This window comes from Panthera tigris, chromosome D3 (assembly GCF_018350195.1).
Source record: "Panthera tigris isolate Pti1 chromosome D3, P.tigris_Pti1_mat1.1, whole genome shotgun sequence".
NCBI lineage: Eukaryota > Metazoa > Chordata > Mammalia > Carnivora > Felidae > Panthera > Panthera tigris.
Window position 1 is genome coordinate 93202580 of NC_056671.1, and position 15144 is coordinate 93217723.

At 55.7% G+C, this 15144-nt stretch overlaps 1 protein-coding gene across 10 annotated transcripts in view; it reads left to right on the forward strand.

Moving 5' to 3' along the window:
• Nucleotides 1-15144, forward strand: part of ATP9B (ATPase phospholipid transporting 9B (putative)) — a 250847-nt gene that overhangs the window by 228128 nt on the left and 7575 nt on the right. For all 10 annotated transcript variants that reach the window (XM_042961538.1, XM_042961540.1, XM_042961539.1 and 7 more), the window contains 7 exons: nt 343-441; nt 1080-1169; nt 2122-2266; nt 2367-2431; nt 3197-3352; nt 3544-3608; nt 7927-8035. In XM_042961538.1, coding sequence (XP_042817472.1) covers nt 343-441; nt 1080-1169; nt 2122-2266; nt 2367-2431; nt 3197-3352; nt 3544-3608; nt 7927-8035 — 729 coding nt within the window. The remainder of the gene's footprint in view (nt 1-342; nt 442-1079; nt 1170-2121; nt 2267-2366; nt 2432-3196; nt 3353-3543; nt 3609-7926; nt 8036-15144) is intronic.

The following is a 15144-nucleotide window of genomic DNA, read 5'->3' on the forward strand; positions in this document are numbered from 1 at the left end:
CTCTGGATGCAACAACGCCAGGGACCTCCTACAAGTGGGATCACACAGCGTTTGCCCTTCTGTGACGGGCGCATTTCACTGAGCGTAGTGTCCTCGGCCGTCCGTCTTGTTGCGTCTGGCGGAATCTCCTTCCTGTCTAAGACCGACCGCTATTCTGTGGTGTATGTGCCGCGTTTTGCTTATCCGTCCGCCCGTCCGTGACACTGGACAGCTTCTGCGTTGTGGCCGGTGCGCGTGGTGACGCCGTGCGCCTGCGCGTGCAGGCGTCTGTGTATGAATAGGCGCTTGTAAGAGACAGAAGTGTGGTAGTGTGGAAGCTCACCACCGTCACTGGTCTCCTAGATATGGATGCTGACAGGCGACAAGCTCGAGACCGCCACCTGCATTGCCAAAAGCTCGCATTTGGTGTCCAGAACCCAAGACATTCACATTTTCAGACCAGTGAGTATTTGTCTGAAAGCACTTTGGTTGGTTTACCTGTTGGTTTTGTGAGGATGTACGTGCAAGTGTGTGTTAATTCCTGAATACCTCCACCGAGAGAGAAACGCCGTCATTTTTTACTCCCATCCATAAAAACATTGAAAACGGTTTCTGTCAGCCGCCTACCTCATGATGAAAAAGCGACATTTGAATGGAGAGAAAGGTCTAAATTCACACGTACTTTCCCATTGTCCTAGGAGGTTCGTTTACTCACCGAGTTTCTATTTTAACACCGATGCATTCATTTCCTGCTCAGTTTACAAACTGTGTGTTGGTAAAAATTACATTTTTATATTAGTTACACCCTAGTAGGAATGCATCTTTAATCTACCACAATTCTCAAATGAAATGCCGTTCCTTAATTAATTCAAAGAAAATCAACAAGATGGTCCAAAGTTTGTGTTTCCTGTATGTGTTAGTTATGACTGTTTGTAATTCAAACAAAAATGAAATTTCCCGGCTCTGGACTGCCGCCGCAAGACCGGACCGCGTCTTAAGTCCCGTGTCCACAGAGGTCGCTGTGATTCATACACATGGGCTGTTTGTCCCTCCGACTTGGATGACACTGTAACGTGGGTGCCTCTCTCTCTTTTGTGGAGGTGACCAATCGGGGAGAGGCCCACTTGGAGCTTAACGCCTTCCGGAGGAAGCACGACTGCGCTCTGGTCATATCTGGGGACTCGCTGGAGGTGAGGCTGCTCTCTGACCAAGCACAGGTCTGTCTGTCTGCCCGTCCGTCCCCTCCGCGGAGGCGAGGCCGCTCTCTGACCCGGCTCGCGTCCATCTGTCTGTCCGTCTCCCTCCGCGGAGGCGAGGCCGCTCTCTGACCCGGCTCGCGTCCATCTGTCTGTCCGTCTCCCTCCGCGGAGGCGAGGCCGCTCTCTGACCCGGCTCGCGTCCATCTGTCCGTCCGTCCCCTCCGCGGAGGCGAGGCCGCTCTCTGACCCGGCTCGTGTCTGCTCCCCCGCTGCAGACCAAGGGCTTCCTGGGTCTCACCTGTGCTGCTGTTGAAGCTACTTCTCTGGTAGCAGCACTTGTGCGACCCTGGTGAGCACCTGTGGCCTGAACAAGGGATAACTTGTTCCTTCGTGTTTTAGAGGTTGATCCATTTCCGACTCACAGTCCTCTCGAGGCGCTAGGCCTCATTCTCGCGGTTAATAGCACAGCCGCCTTGGAGCCTCCAGTGTGGCGCCCAGAGTCTGGACCTAGAGGTACCCAGACCGGCTTTTCCAGGACTGCGCCCCGGGTCACAGGAACAGGAGACAGGCTTGCGGCCCCACAGGAGGGGCTGGCACGGCTGTTCCTTCCCGAACCACACTCACCCTGAGGCCGGAGCCCGGGGCCCGTGCCCCGAGTCCCCGAGTCCCCGAGTCCCCGAGTCCCCGGCCTCCTTCCTGGTTCCCATCCCCGGGGGCTAAACCCAGCCTCTGCCAGGGCCGGGCTCCGGGGGTTCTGTTTGTCTGGCCGTGTGCGGGCACCTCCCTGACGCTCCGCCCCGGGCATCCGGCGGGGCAGCTGCTGCGGGCCCCAAATCCGCGGACGGGCGGGGCGGCCGTGACCCGGGGAGGAGGGCCCGGAGGTGCGCCCGGCACCCGTCCGCGCCGTGCTCTGCGCCCCGGTGCTGACGCCGCTGTGTCGCAGGTGTGCCTCAAGTACTACGAGCACGAGCTGGCGGAGCTGGCCTGCCAGTGTCCCGCCGTGGTGTGCTGCCGCTGCTCGCCCACCCAGAAGGCCCGCATCGCGAAGCTGCTGCAGCACCACACGGGGAAGCGCACGTGTGCCGTCGGTGAGCCTGCCGCCCTGCCGGGCCCGTCCCCCCCCCACCCCCGGGGAGCTGGTCCCGTGTCTCCGGGCTTCCGTGCCACCTCCCGCTCCTGTGCCCACAGGTGACGGGGGAAACGACGTGAGCATGATCCAGGCGGCCGACTGCGGGATCGGGATCGAAGGGAAGGTACGTGTGCCCCTTGGTCCCCGCGGCCGGCCCCGAGCGACCCCTTCGGTGGTGCGGGGAGAGAGCGGAGCCCACCAGCGCCGGGCCCCTCCCGCGTCCCCGCGTCCCCCAGGAGGTGTGCGGGACCAGCGCCAGGCCCCTTCCGCGTCCCCACGTCCCTGTGTCCCTGCGTCCCCCAGGAGGAGTGCGGGACCAGCACCGGGCCCCTTCCGCGTCCCCACGTCCCCACGTCCCCCAGGAGGTATGCGGGACCAGCAGCCTGCAGCCCCTTCCACGTCCCCGCGTCCCCCAGGAGGAGTGTGGGACCAGTGTCGGGCCCCTCCCGCGTCCCCCAGGAGGTGTGCGGGACCAGCCGCCTGCAGCCCCTCCCCCGTCGGGCTCCACGCGTGCCACCAGCGAAACTTTCCTGCCGCCCGCACCCCGTCTCCCCTCACGTTGGCGCAGGCCTGTGGCGGGGGGTTCGTCTGGTGTGGGAATGAGCCCGGGGCATGTCTCGCTTTGCCCGACAGCTGTGCGTCAGGTGGCGCCGTTTGGAGTCCCGCCCCGGCACAGCTCTGTGGTGCGGCCTGCGGCTGCTTAGGGACCCGGGGGCCGCCGTGCGGGCCTGATTCCCGCAGGGCCCACGGGCTCCCGGGTCCCGGCCGGCGGCTCCTGCGTCTGCGGCGGGTGCGCCTGTCCCCTGCGGGGCCGCGGGGACGGGCCTCGGTCCTCGGGCGGCCGACGCGGAGAGGCGCTGGGTCCGAGCGGCACCCCTGCTCGTTTCAGGAGGGCAGGCAGGCCTCCCTGGCAGCGGACTTCTCCGTCACGCAGTTCCGCCACATCGGCCGGCTGCTGATGGTCCACGGGCGGAGCAGCTACAAGCGGTCGGCGGCCCTGGGCCAGTTCGTCATGCACCGGGGCCTCATCATCTCCACCATGCAGGTAGCGGGACCGCTGCGGGCGCGGCCGCGTGCAGCCGGTGCAGCGCGGAGGGCCGGGCCGGCGGGGCTGACGGCCGCTCTCCTCCCCTCCGCTCCCCTCATCTCCCCTCCGCTCCCCTCATCTCCCCTCCGCTCCCCGCCCCTCCCCTCCCCGCCCCTCCCCTCCGCTCCCCTCCCCTCCCCTCCCCGCAGGCCGTGTTCTCCTCTGTCTTCTACTTCGCATCCGTTCCTCTGTACCAAGGATTCCTCATGGTGGGGTGAGTGAGCCACGCGCCACGCGCAGTACCGTCTGGGCGACTCCGCGCACGGTCGGCGTCAGGAGCTCGGACCCGCTCGCGATCTGAGCAGAGCGTCTGTTTCCCGGCGGGCGTCCGGGGCGCGGTGAGGCGGGTGGGCGACCGTGACCCCCCTCACGGGCTGGAACACAGGTGGACGTGCGGGGACGTGGCCAGTGACGTGGCCAGTGACGGCCCCACAGCAGACGCCCCGGGCCGGGACCCGGCGCCACACCAGACCCCGGGAGAGTCTCCCCGCTAGTCACCACGTCTCTCCAGATCCCCCACGGCAGCGACTGCTGCCAGTTTTGCCCGTCGAGCCCGGAGAGCAGGAATTTTCTGTTACAGTGAATGAAATGGAGCGCCTCTTCCCCTCGTGCTTCAGAGTTACGCCAGGAAATAAGACCGGCAGGACCGTCGGCGTGGCGGTGAAGTCCAGGTTGTGCCTCCCGGCACCGCCTCCCCCCTGCTCCCGCAGAGCCCAGCACCCGCTGCCCTGCACCGCCCGTGTGGTCGCTCCCCGGGCTCCATCCGCACAGCATCCCTGCGGCGCAGGCATCAGCGGCTCCCTCGTGTCACGGGCAAGGAAGGACACACCCAGGGGCCGGGGAACGTGACAGAGGCAACAGTTCGTAGGGGCAGAGCCGGGGCCTCACACAGCCCGACCTGTCTCCTGCGGGGTTTAGCGGCTTTCCGGGGCAGCAGAGAACGAGCCCGTGAGCGGCTCCAGCCCTTGGGGTTGGGGTTGTTTTGAGTACATTTCGTTGACACGTGCCCAAATGCCAAGGTTCCGGGTGATCCGAGAACCGGGAGCACCAGGCCGGCCCCGTCAGGCTCCCCTGGACACTGATGTCCGGAAGTCCCCGGCGTCGTCCCAGCGTGAGGCCAACGGCAGCTGCTTGCTGCCCCCCCCAAAGCTGCACCCGCTGGGGAGGCGGACAGCAGGCAGACCTGAGCACCGCTCCAGGGGCCCGGGCGGGGTCGCGTGTGTCCTCAGTGCGGCCGCGGGGCCCTCCCACCTGTGGTTGCCGTGGCCTGGGGCCTGGGTCCTCCTGCAGTCCCAGGGCCAGCTGTGCTACCCAGCCTCACTCCTGATGGCCCAGGCCCGGGGACGGTGCCAGTGCTGGCGCCCAGAGCAGCACACAAACGGGCAGACCCTGAAGGTGCAAAAGGTTTCAGCGCTGTTTCACGTTTTCCGTTGCCTTGGCCTCTGCGACACGTGTCCCATGACTTGCTGTCGGAGCACGGGGTCTGCACACGATGTTGTGACAGCTGGACTGTTTCTGTGGAGGCCGAAGAAAACAGTTCCCGCTTTCTTTCCTGCTGTCAAACTGTGGACTTGAAACACGAAAAGGAGAATTTAAGGGACAGCGGCGATCCCTTCCTAAATAACACTTGCCCGAGTTAGCGAAAGCACAGCTGTAGGCCTGTCTGCTTTGATGCTTCCCACCACAGCCTGAGCCCTCGTCAGCGGAAGCTGGCTCTTCTGTTGGCTCTTATTCAGAGGTAATTTCTCTGCAGTCCACGAGAGGCATCCAGAATTTTCTCGAGCCTCGGTGCGCTGAGTCTGTTGGCAGTGGAGAAGAGATGCTTTTGTGTTAAGCTTCTTGAAGAGTAAACAGCGAAGTCAGTTCTGCCCTCACCTAGAAAACAACAGTCAGAAGTGGATGTGAAGGAAGGTGATTTTTATCCAAGTCTAACAAGGCCAAAGTAACGTCCTCAGATCAGAAACCCAGCTACAGAAGCTGCAGGACAGTCGGTACGATTCAACTCCGAGTATTTCCTGGCGTTTCCCCACTTTCCTCTTGTTAGCTCGGCAGGGGCACCCGTGAGGTTCGTGCGTCCGAGGCGAGGCAGCTGGGCACCGTGGGCGCCCCCCCTTCCCCCCGCCCATCACAGGTCCTGGAAGAAGTTGCGCCCGCCCCTCCAGAAAGCACGCCTCAGCACAGTTCCCGGGGAGCGCGGTGTTCCCAGCCCCTCTGAGAGGCTCACGCGCTCACCAGCAAGTGGAAGTCTCGGCGAGACGCCTGGTGGAGAACCCGTCCCACGTTGCCCGGCCTGCCGACGTCTCCTGCTCCGAGCAACGTCCTTAGGGCCAGGCCGGCCTTGGTCAGTGGGTCCCTCGTGTGACGGCGGCTGCCGCTCGCAGGACCTGGGGGCCCTGTGTCTGCAGGCACTGTGGGGGGGAGCAGCTGTGCCCCCGTCAGCTCCTAAATCCTAAGGGGATGGGAATCGTTCCCAGAAGGTTGACAGAAGTAACTAGAAATTTGGAGGAAAGGTAGGGCCTTAAACCAGTTTAATTTAACCCAAAAGTTAAAGGTTGGATCTGTAGGTAGCTCCTGTGACCCCGCTGACCTCCAAGAGCACAGGACGGTGGGCAGTAGCTGGAAACACCCTCCCTGAGAAGGTTTCTCCCCCACAGCCCCGCAGTGACCCTGGGACCCTCGCCGGCAGCTAGGCGAGGTGGCTGGGGTCACTCACTGTGGTGCTCGGCCACTGGCCGACCTCCCAACTTGAACGCTTTCTCACGGATGAAAATGTGAAACCCGGTCCTGTTTTGGGAAAGTCAGAGGTACTTTTCTTCATCCTTCTGCTAAGCATAACCAGAATCTCACAAACATCGTACACAGGACACGCGTGTGGAGACGTGAGAGGGAAGAGGAGGGCCTGGGGCAGCACCACCTGAGCCCCGGGGTCCTGCTGTCCCGTGTGTCCCCCCCCCCCCCCGCCCCTGGGACGGACGAGCTGGCAGCTGGAGATGGCCCTGGTCCCGGGGATGAGGACCCCCAGGAGCCTGTGCTGCGGCCGAGGGACAGGAGGGGGCAGCCGGCCGGACAGGGAGGGTCCCTGCAGCAGCCCCCATGCCCCGTCCCTACCTCCCTGGCAGGCACGGTAACAAGCAGTCCTTGGGCGGCATCCGGGGTGGGCGGGGGTGGCACAACTCCAGGAGACCCAGGCTGCATGGCACCTGAGCGTCCGGGTTTCAGGAGAAAATCAGTCGCCACACCAGGAACCAGGAAGGTTTCCGAGTGAGTCAGAGAGGTTGGATGCCAGCCCTGAGGAGCCCGGGTTAGGTGTGTCTGACGAGGGTGTGAAGCGGCTGTGCAAAAATACCGTAACGAGTAACGGGAGTGTTAGAACCAACGGAAAGACAAGACTCGGCCAAGATGTAGAAAATGTGAAGCAGAACCAAGTGGAAACGGACCAGAGCGCAGGGCCCACCGCCGGTCGGGACGAATGGCCCAGAGACCCGAGGCCTCCAAGACTCTGGCCTTGTGCCCCTGAAGCCCCAGAGGGAGGGAGGACAGAGGGCAGGGCTGAGGAGACAGAAAGGATGGCTGACAGCTCCCCACACATGGTCCATCCAGGGACATCCACACCAGGATGCTTCAGCCTGAGACTTCAGAAGACAGACTCCTGGGCAGCGGAGAGCTGGGGGGCGCGGCCGAGGACAGCGGGTTCTCTGCAGAACCCGGTGGGAGGGACGGTGTCCGGGCACACAGCCGCCCAGCAACACTGCTCCCAGGGGAGAGGGTGCACAGGCAGGGCCAGCAGTCTGTTTATAAAACGAAACCTTCCGCTACCGAATCCCCGAGCAGTTATGCTCCTGGGCTTACGACCCCAGGTGGCTCCTTTCAGAAATAAGCGACAGCTTGGTTTGACATGAAGACCTGTGCAGTGAGTATTCATAGCACTTCTATTTGTGGCAGCCGGAAACGGGGAATGACCCCACTGCCCTCCCGTGATCGACGGGGCCGTGGAGGCAGGCACCCCCACCGGGAACACGGGGTGCCCGTGGCCGCAGTGGTGCCTGGAACAGCCTCCTGGGGGTCAGGCTGAGTGCGAGGCACGAGTGTGGCCTTGCGATGACAAAACTGTAGGGTGGGGGGCAGGTTAGCGGATGAGCGGGGGCAGGGGGGTGTGGGAGGGAGGGGCGTCGGGGGCCCCGCTGCTGCCGGTGGAGGTTCTGACCGCCAGCGCCCACACGACACCCGGGCCGCGAGACGGGGCTGCCACCGCCGGGCAAGCTGGGTGAAGCGCACGGGGGTTCTCTGTGATTTCCTACAACTGCCTTGTGGGTCTGCAGAGACCTCAAAATACAAAGTGTAGAAAGAAAAAAGTGGACCTGTGTGAGCATTCGTTCCTTACGTGCTGTGTTATTTGGGGTGAGCATTAAGTCCCAGGAAGAAGCCGAGCCTGGCTTTGCTGTTCGGGATTTGGGGCGCCAGCCCCTGACCGCACAGCTGTGTTGACAGGGGTGCGCATTCCTCGCGCTAACCTGACTCCCTGTGGGTTTTAGGTATGCGACCATATACACCATGTTCCCGGTGTTCTCGCTGGTGCTGGACCAAGACGTGAAGCCGGAGACGGCGATGCTGTACCCGGAGCTGTACAAGGACCTCACCAAGGTACCGCCCCGCGGCCGCGCCTCCCGGGACCAGCACGCCCACTCCTGGTGTTCCGGCTGAGCACCTGCTGTGAGGACGTGTGCCAGCCATGACGCGTTTCCAGGCAGGCTCTAAACAGTGTCTTCTCCATTCTTCCGCATGTTTTTCACTTTTCCTAGTTGTTGTTAACATTTTCCTTTTGACTTAAACGTCAGAAAGGGAAAACCGTTTTCTCAGATGTTTGCAGTCAAGCTCTGTCGTGGTGCGTACGAACAGTTAACAGTCGCAAAGAGGCTCTGAAGCGTTGGGGGGACTTTGGGCAGCTCGGCAGATGGACCCGGGTCACCCAGTGGCTGGTGCGCCCTCGTTGCCTGTTCCTGCGGGAAGGACGCTTACTGGCAGGACTGACTTCCCGTCCACTCGCTGCCGCGTCCCAACACTGTGCACGTCAGAGTCCCGTCTGAGATGCGATGGACAGTGTGTCCTTGTCCCCAGGACCCAGGGCTGTGGTCACAAGGATGCTGCGGAGGAAAAGTCCACCCCCAGAAAACACCACTCCCTGAAAGTGTGCAGTACGTACATTTATTTGGCCCCAAACTGCGCTCTGTTCAGGTTGAAGTATTCCCGAACGAAGCTTCGGTGTGTCGTGTTTTTTTATGAGACCATGTTTTCATAACGTGGAAAACAGGAACAGCCCCCAGCTCTCCAGGCACAAGTGACAGTGACCTTGGAGTTTTCCAGAAGGCTAGTCTCCTGAAGGAACACTGAGAACAAAACCCACTAACCCCAGTTAAACCCAGGTTTACAATTGCCAACCTGAAACCACCAAGCCAGATCTTTAAGACTACAGCCGTGCAGAGAAGGAATTTGCTGGTGTTAGCACAGACTCCGTTCGGCTGACTATTGACCCCTCGGAGAGCGCTGGCCCCTTAATGTTAATTAAAGGACATCTATCTCTGGGCGTGGTGGGTTTCTTACGGAGTTGGAGCAAAGGAGATCTAAGGTTCTTGGAAAAAAATACAGAGTGCTCACATTACTTTCATAGTCAGGACAAAAATAAAGCTAGTGCATCAGTATCGTGTAAAATAAAATATCAGTCATTACATTCAAGAACATTTAATTTGGTAATAAAATGCAAACATAAAACATATACATCGAGCACTAGTATCTTGATGGCAATATTATCGTGAATTACAAGGAAAACTGGTTTATTTTAAAACGGCAAAACCGTTATCATTCAGTAAAGCGGTACAGGATCAAAGATCCAAAAACTACAGGAAGCTTTTGTGAGTAATTAGAATTTTATTAGATCGTGTGTTTCCTTATTTTCATAAACTCCAGAAACGTTTACTTAAATGCCGCATCACACGCCTGAGGCGGAAGCAAGCTTTTCATGTAAGAACGAAACTCCATGAGCTACTCTGAAACCACGGGCAGTTGGTGGCCCAGCCGCCCACGGCCATTACAGGTGGGCCGGGGGGCGTGGCCAGACCATGAAGGACTCAGCGCAGTCATTACCAGCTGGACGGGGTTGCTCACGGTTGTTCAGGATGTCAAATGCGGATGCCCTAAGTTACCTAGTAACCAGAATATGTTTACAGGGTCACAGGTGGCCACAAATCCGTAAGCTCCCCCATTAGCGGATACGTTTAAACACAAGGGGACTCAGGAAACGATGTTCAGTTCTGACTGAGTTGGATCTCGTTAAGGTACTAGTTTTTCATTTTTGTTAAGGTGACCAGTTTAGAATATTTCGGTATCCTAAAGTCCGGACATCGTTCCTATGTTATTTTGGCAAGAATTCAGCCACTTATCTTCCCGAAGCATCTTTTCCCTGAGATCTAAAATCTGTTCCTTTTGTGTTTATGGTGTATCTTTGTAAATCTGAGAGCCTTCAAATCCTTTGAAAATGAGGTAGCCTTAAAGTACTCAACCACCTAACTTGACAACAGTTGAGTCGTGTTTTCTTACTGAAGCCAGGGAGATATTTTGAAGCTTCACGTTGCTTCGTAACACTTTGTGGATGACTCAGGAGCAGGAGGCCGGCGGGCCGGCCGGCCGTGGGCAGGCGTGGAGTCGCGGCCACTGGAGGTAGCCGGCTGGGCTCGCAAAGACACACGAAGCCATCACTGGTCCCAGGAAGCCACGTGCAGTCAGGAGAGAAAACAGAAACTCAGAATAAGTTAAACGACACACAGCACAGGACGGCAGCGCAAAACGAGCCGCAGACAGATGTGAGCCGTCGTCTGCCGCGCTACACGTCCAGCCCATTTTGAGCCCGAGGTCACGATAAATTTCTCAAATACTTTCAGAGGAAATCGAGGGAAGCAGAGTACGGATCCCTTGCAAAACAGACAGGAAATCCTATGCTTGAAAAGAAAATGCCCTGTTTTTCATACTTCTTGATAACCAGTCTTTTTGTTCCCGGAGTGTGAAGGATAAAGCGTTCTCCCCTGACTGACTTATCCTAACAGGGTCAGCCAGCCTGAATATCAATGTCCGCCCTGCTCTGCCTGCAGAGCCTAAGCCCTACCTGGAGTCGGTACCTGTCCAGTAATTGTGTCAATGACGGGGTGAAGGACTCCCAACGAAGAGGCCACCTTCCCTTCTCCTTCCTAAATCCGTATTGTGTTCCTGGCGCAAAGTGCAGTAATGTTTTGGTGTTCCTCTTTTAAAGGCCGGACTCCACTCTGAACGCCCACACTTTACTCAAGAGGAACAGCCACTTGCACTGTCCCGGGCGCGGCCGGTGCGTCAGGGGCCCTGCGCACTCCCCCCTCTCCCAACTCTGCAGACGGCTCGATTTATCCCAGACGGTCTGCGGCCTCGTAGGAAAGGCCACTTGAGCCAAGATCAGGGGTCAGGACTAGTAAGGTGACCCAGGCTCAGCTCAGCCAGCCCCCATGGTCCTAAAATATCTCAGACCTGTAGCTGTGAAGTCTGAGTCCCAACACATTGTTCTGTGTATTCATGATAAATAACCTGCTAACCGTGGAGGCATCTGGGTTATGGCTGCACTAATTGTCAAGGATTGAAGTCGGTAATACCATACAGTCCTTCATAAACAACCTTGACACCGTTAGACGCTCAACTGTTAGGATTACTTCACTATTTTCTTACTTTCTGTTGAATATTCTCAAGATGGCTTTAGCTCTGAAATGTATGTATTCTTCCATAATTTAGAAATAATAGTGACAAGGCAAGAAAAGGAAACTAAAGACAGAAATCAGGGAGGATCCTTTTGCAGATGAAGTAATCATCTCTGGAAAATCCCGAAGCATCCCCAAAACCCTTCTAGACTAGTAAGGTTAGTTAACTAACTACTAGTTACTAGTAGTTAGTTAACTAATAGTTAGTAGAAAAATATATTTAATAAGAAAGAAAAAATATATTTAAAATAGATTTTAAAATATTTAAAAATATATTTAAAGTATATTTTAAAATATTTAAGAATCTAGTTAAAAATATATTTAATCATTTGTAATTCTGTATATTAGCAATAAACAGTTGAAATCTGAGAAAAGTTTTTAAACTGCGTTTGCAGTGACATAAAGTAAAGTTGGCTTAATGACGAAACGTGTGTGGGGTGTGGATGCTGGAGGCTGTAGGGTGTGAGAGAGGTCTTTAAAGGTCCAAAAGAGAGGTGCCTGGGGGGCTCAGCCAATTGAGCATCTGACTTGTTGATTTCAGCTCAGGTCATGATCCCAGGCTGTGCTGACAGCACAGAGCCTGCTTGGGATCCTCTCTCCTGCCCTTATGCTCCCCATCTCAAATTTAAAAATTAATAAATAAAAATGCAAAAGAACGTTTGTGACTGGAAGGCAGCGTGGCCAAAAGCTGACAAGCTGATTCCAAAATTAAAACATTATTACAAAGGGGAACAAGGTTGGAAGCCTCAACTGTACCCGATTTCAAGACTTTCTATTCGGTAGTAACCAATCCACCAGATTATCGGCAGAGGACAGACACGTGGGCCAGCGGGGTCGACAGCCCGGAGAGAGAGCCACCGTGTCACAGCTGATCTTTGACAAGCGTGAAGGGAAATCCAAAGGAGAGGGGTCATCTTGTCAACTGATGTTGTCGGAACCACTGGCAGAAATGGAGCCTCCACCCACTCCTCACATTTTGGGGGAAACCCACTCAAAATGCGTCCTAGACTTTAATACTGTTAGCCTTCCGGAAGAAAATGGGGAAGAACCACGTGCGTGACCTTGGGGTAGGCATAGTTCTTAGATATGGGGCCAGATGCATGATTCAGAAAGGAAAAACTTGGCAAGTTAGACTTTATCATAATTGAGAACTTTAGTTCTGTGAATGACACTGTTAACAAAATGAAAGGGCCAGCTACAGACGGGGAAAATACTTGCAAATCATGCAAGACAGAGGACTTGTATCCAAAATACAGTAAAACCTTGGTCTCAGCATAATTCGTTTCGGAAACATGCCTGTAATCCAAAGCATTTGTGTATCAAAGCGAATCTCCCCACGAGAAATAATGGAAAGTCAGATGATTCATTCCACAACCCGAAGATTCATATAAAAAATTATTATAATACTGTGATGTAAGGTAATAAGGAAAATACAAAATACAAAATAGAAAAATAAATTGACCTGCACTTACCTTTGAAAACCTTTGTGGCTGGTGTGAGGGAGACAGGAGAGAGGAGGGTTACTGTGTAGGACGACTTTCACTACCACTAATGGAATCACTGCTATCTGTTGACTCGATGGAATCTTTCTCTGCGTGGGGGCCATTGTATACGCTCGCCCGGATCATGACTACGGTGCAGTATTAATAAACTCTCGTCATAGACTGTATGTAATGTAACTGGCAGTAAGGCAGCAGAGGAGAGGGTCTATATCTGCAGGCAGCCTGACCTAGAAGGAAGCAAAGGACTGTCCGTAGGTGCTTGGCACACGAGTGCCAGTTGTGGGCACCTTCCAACGTCCAGAAAACTCACTGATTTCTGCCAAACACCGAGGCCTGAGACCCAGCATCCAAGCATATGAGACGATCACCCACAATCCCGCAGAGAGAGAGAGAGAGGAACCCTTGGCTCAGTTGTGGTCATGTGACGTTCTGCATCATATTCTACTCCCAGCAAGACATCGCTCATGTATCAAGTTAAAATTTGTTAGAAATGTTTGATCGTCTTTCGGGACACTAGCAGGACAAGTTCCTCGCCACCCAAGGTTTTATCTTGGATAAATATAAAGAACCCTCAAAACTCAAAAAGAAGGCCACCCAATTTTTTAAACAGGCAAAAGACGAACTGACGTGACACCCAAGGTCACGACATGCAGGTGGCGAGTGAGCGTATGTGAAACTCCCACCACCACCCACTGTTGCTGGGGGGCCGGCGACAACCCCCCAGGCAGGCAGGTCCAGAGCGTCGGCTGCAGCGCGGGCTCTCCCACGGCTGACGGAACACAGGATAGCACAGCCGCCCAGACGGAGCGTGGCTTGGAGTCTCTTGTAAAGTTAGACACGCACTGAGCACAGGAGGCAGCAGTCCTACTCCTGGGCCTTCACCAGAGAGAGATGAAGACTCGTGTTCACACGGAATCCTGTAGATAAATGATTACGGGAGCTTTGCCATAATTGCCCAAAACTGCAGACACGCACTGGGATAGTGTTCAGCAGTGAGAAGAAAAACCATCAATCCAGCAACACGGACGAGTCTTGAATGCGTTTTGCTACACAAAAGAAGTCAGGCTCAAAAGTCCGTAAGATCCCATTCGCCTGCCAGCCTGGGAAATGCAGAGTGATGGGGACAGAGGACAGGGGGGTGGCTGCCCAGGGTCCAGGTAGGGAGGCTGAGAAGGGCAGCTGGGGGCAGCTGAGCTGATACGGTGTGGCCCCTTGTGATCCCTCGGTCTCAAACCACATGACCTTCAGGTGGATTAACCTTTCCCAAAATTTGCTTTTATTTTTTACAGTTTGGGTTGGTGTCTAATAGAAAAGTACTTTCGGGTCTTTAAGATTTCATATTGAAATATTGAAATATTTAAATATAGTAACAAGCATTTATTCAGTACTCCGTAGTTCTATCCGCATGAGTATGTGCCATGATCATCTGTATTCACTTGGAGGAAACCTCTCATCCCGAGGTTAGCTATGTGCCCTGGGGCGTCCCAGGCAGGACTCAAACCCGGGGCGGCCGGTCCTGAGCGGTGTCTGCCTGTTTGCCCGGACAGAGCTCCTGCTGAAGGAGTATCCTGTGCGTGTGTGAGGCAGGGGTGCGAAGAGCTCCACCAGTCAGTGGCAGACACGTTCTTCCTCTCCCAGAACCGAAGGAAAGGCGTGTGTGGGCCCACGAGAGCCGCTGGACGAGTGGAATGGAATTGTGTTCGTGCACGGCACACTTGTACCCCCGAGTACGGCGAGACTCTTGCTTTCGTCTTCCAGAGCCATTAACAAGCATCACATCCAGAAGCTAGTGGTTTATGCATATTTTTCAGGTTTTTTCTCCAATTTATTGTATCGACAGTTCTTATGCCCATCTTGTAGCGTTTTGCCCTAGGAACCTACAGCCTGCTTGGATACAGGAGCTCCGCGCACACTGATACGTTCTCTTTAACAGACACCGTGTGATGATTTTGTCGCTTCTGATACAAGAAACAGCACAGATACCCCTTTGTGTCTTTCACTATATAAACTGATTATCGTGTCACATACATAATGTTGAACAGATGTCAGCAAATCTGGCTACAGACTAAATCTGTTAGTTTTACATCAAAAAATTTAAGTTCTCTTTTAAAATACTCAGATAAAATCGGCCATGTGCTTAATGACATGTGCATTTTGTTGAGGATCAAACACCTGTTGGCGTCCAGTCAGAGAAGTGTGCTTGGGAAATCGGCACTGAAAGGACCTGTGTGACCCAGGTTAACGTTCTCCGCCTTTTTTAAATCAGCATTGCCTTTCAAAAACACCTGTTTGGGGCGCCTGGGTGGCTCAGTCAGTTAAGCGTCCGACTTCGGCTCAGGTCATGATCTCACTGTCCGTGGGTTCGAGCCCCGCATCGGGCTCTGTGCTGACAGCTCAGAGCCTGGAGCCTGTTTCGGATTCTGTGTCTCCCTCTCTCTCTGCCCCTCCCCCGTTCATGCTCTGTCTCTCTCTGTCTCAA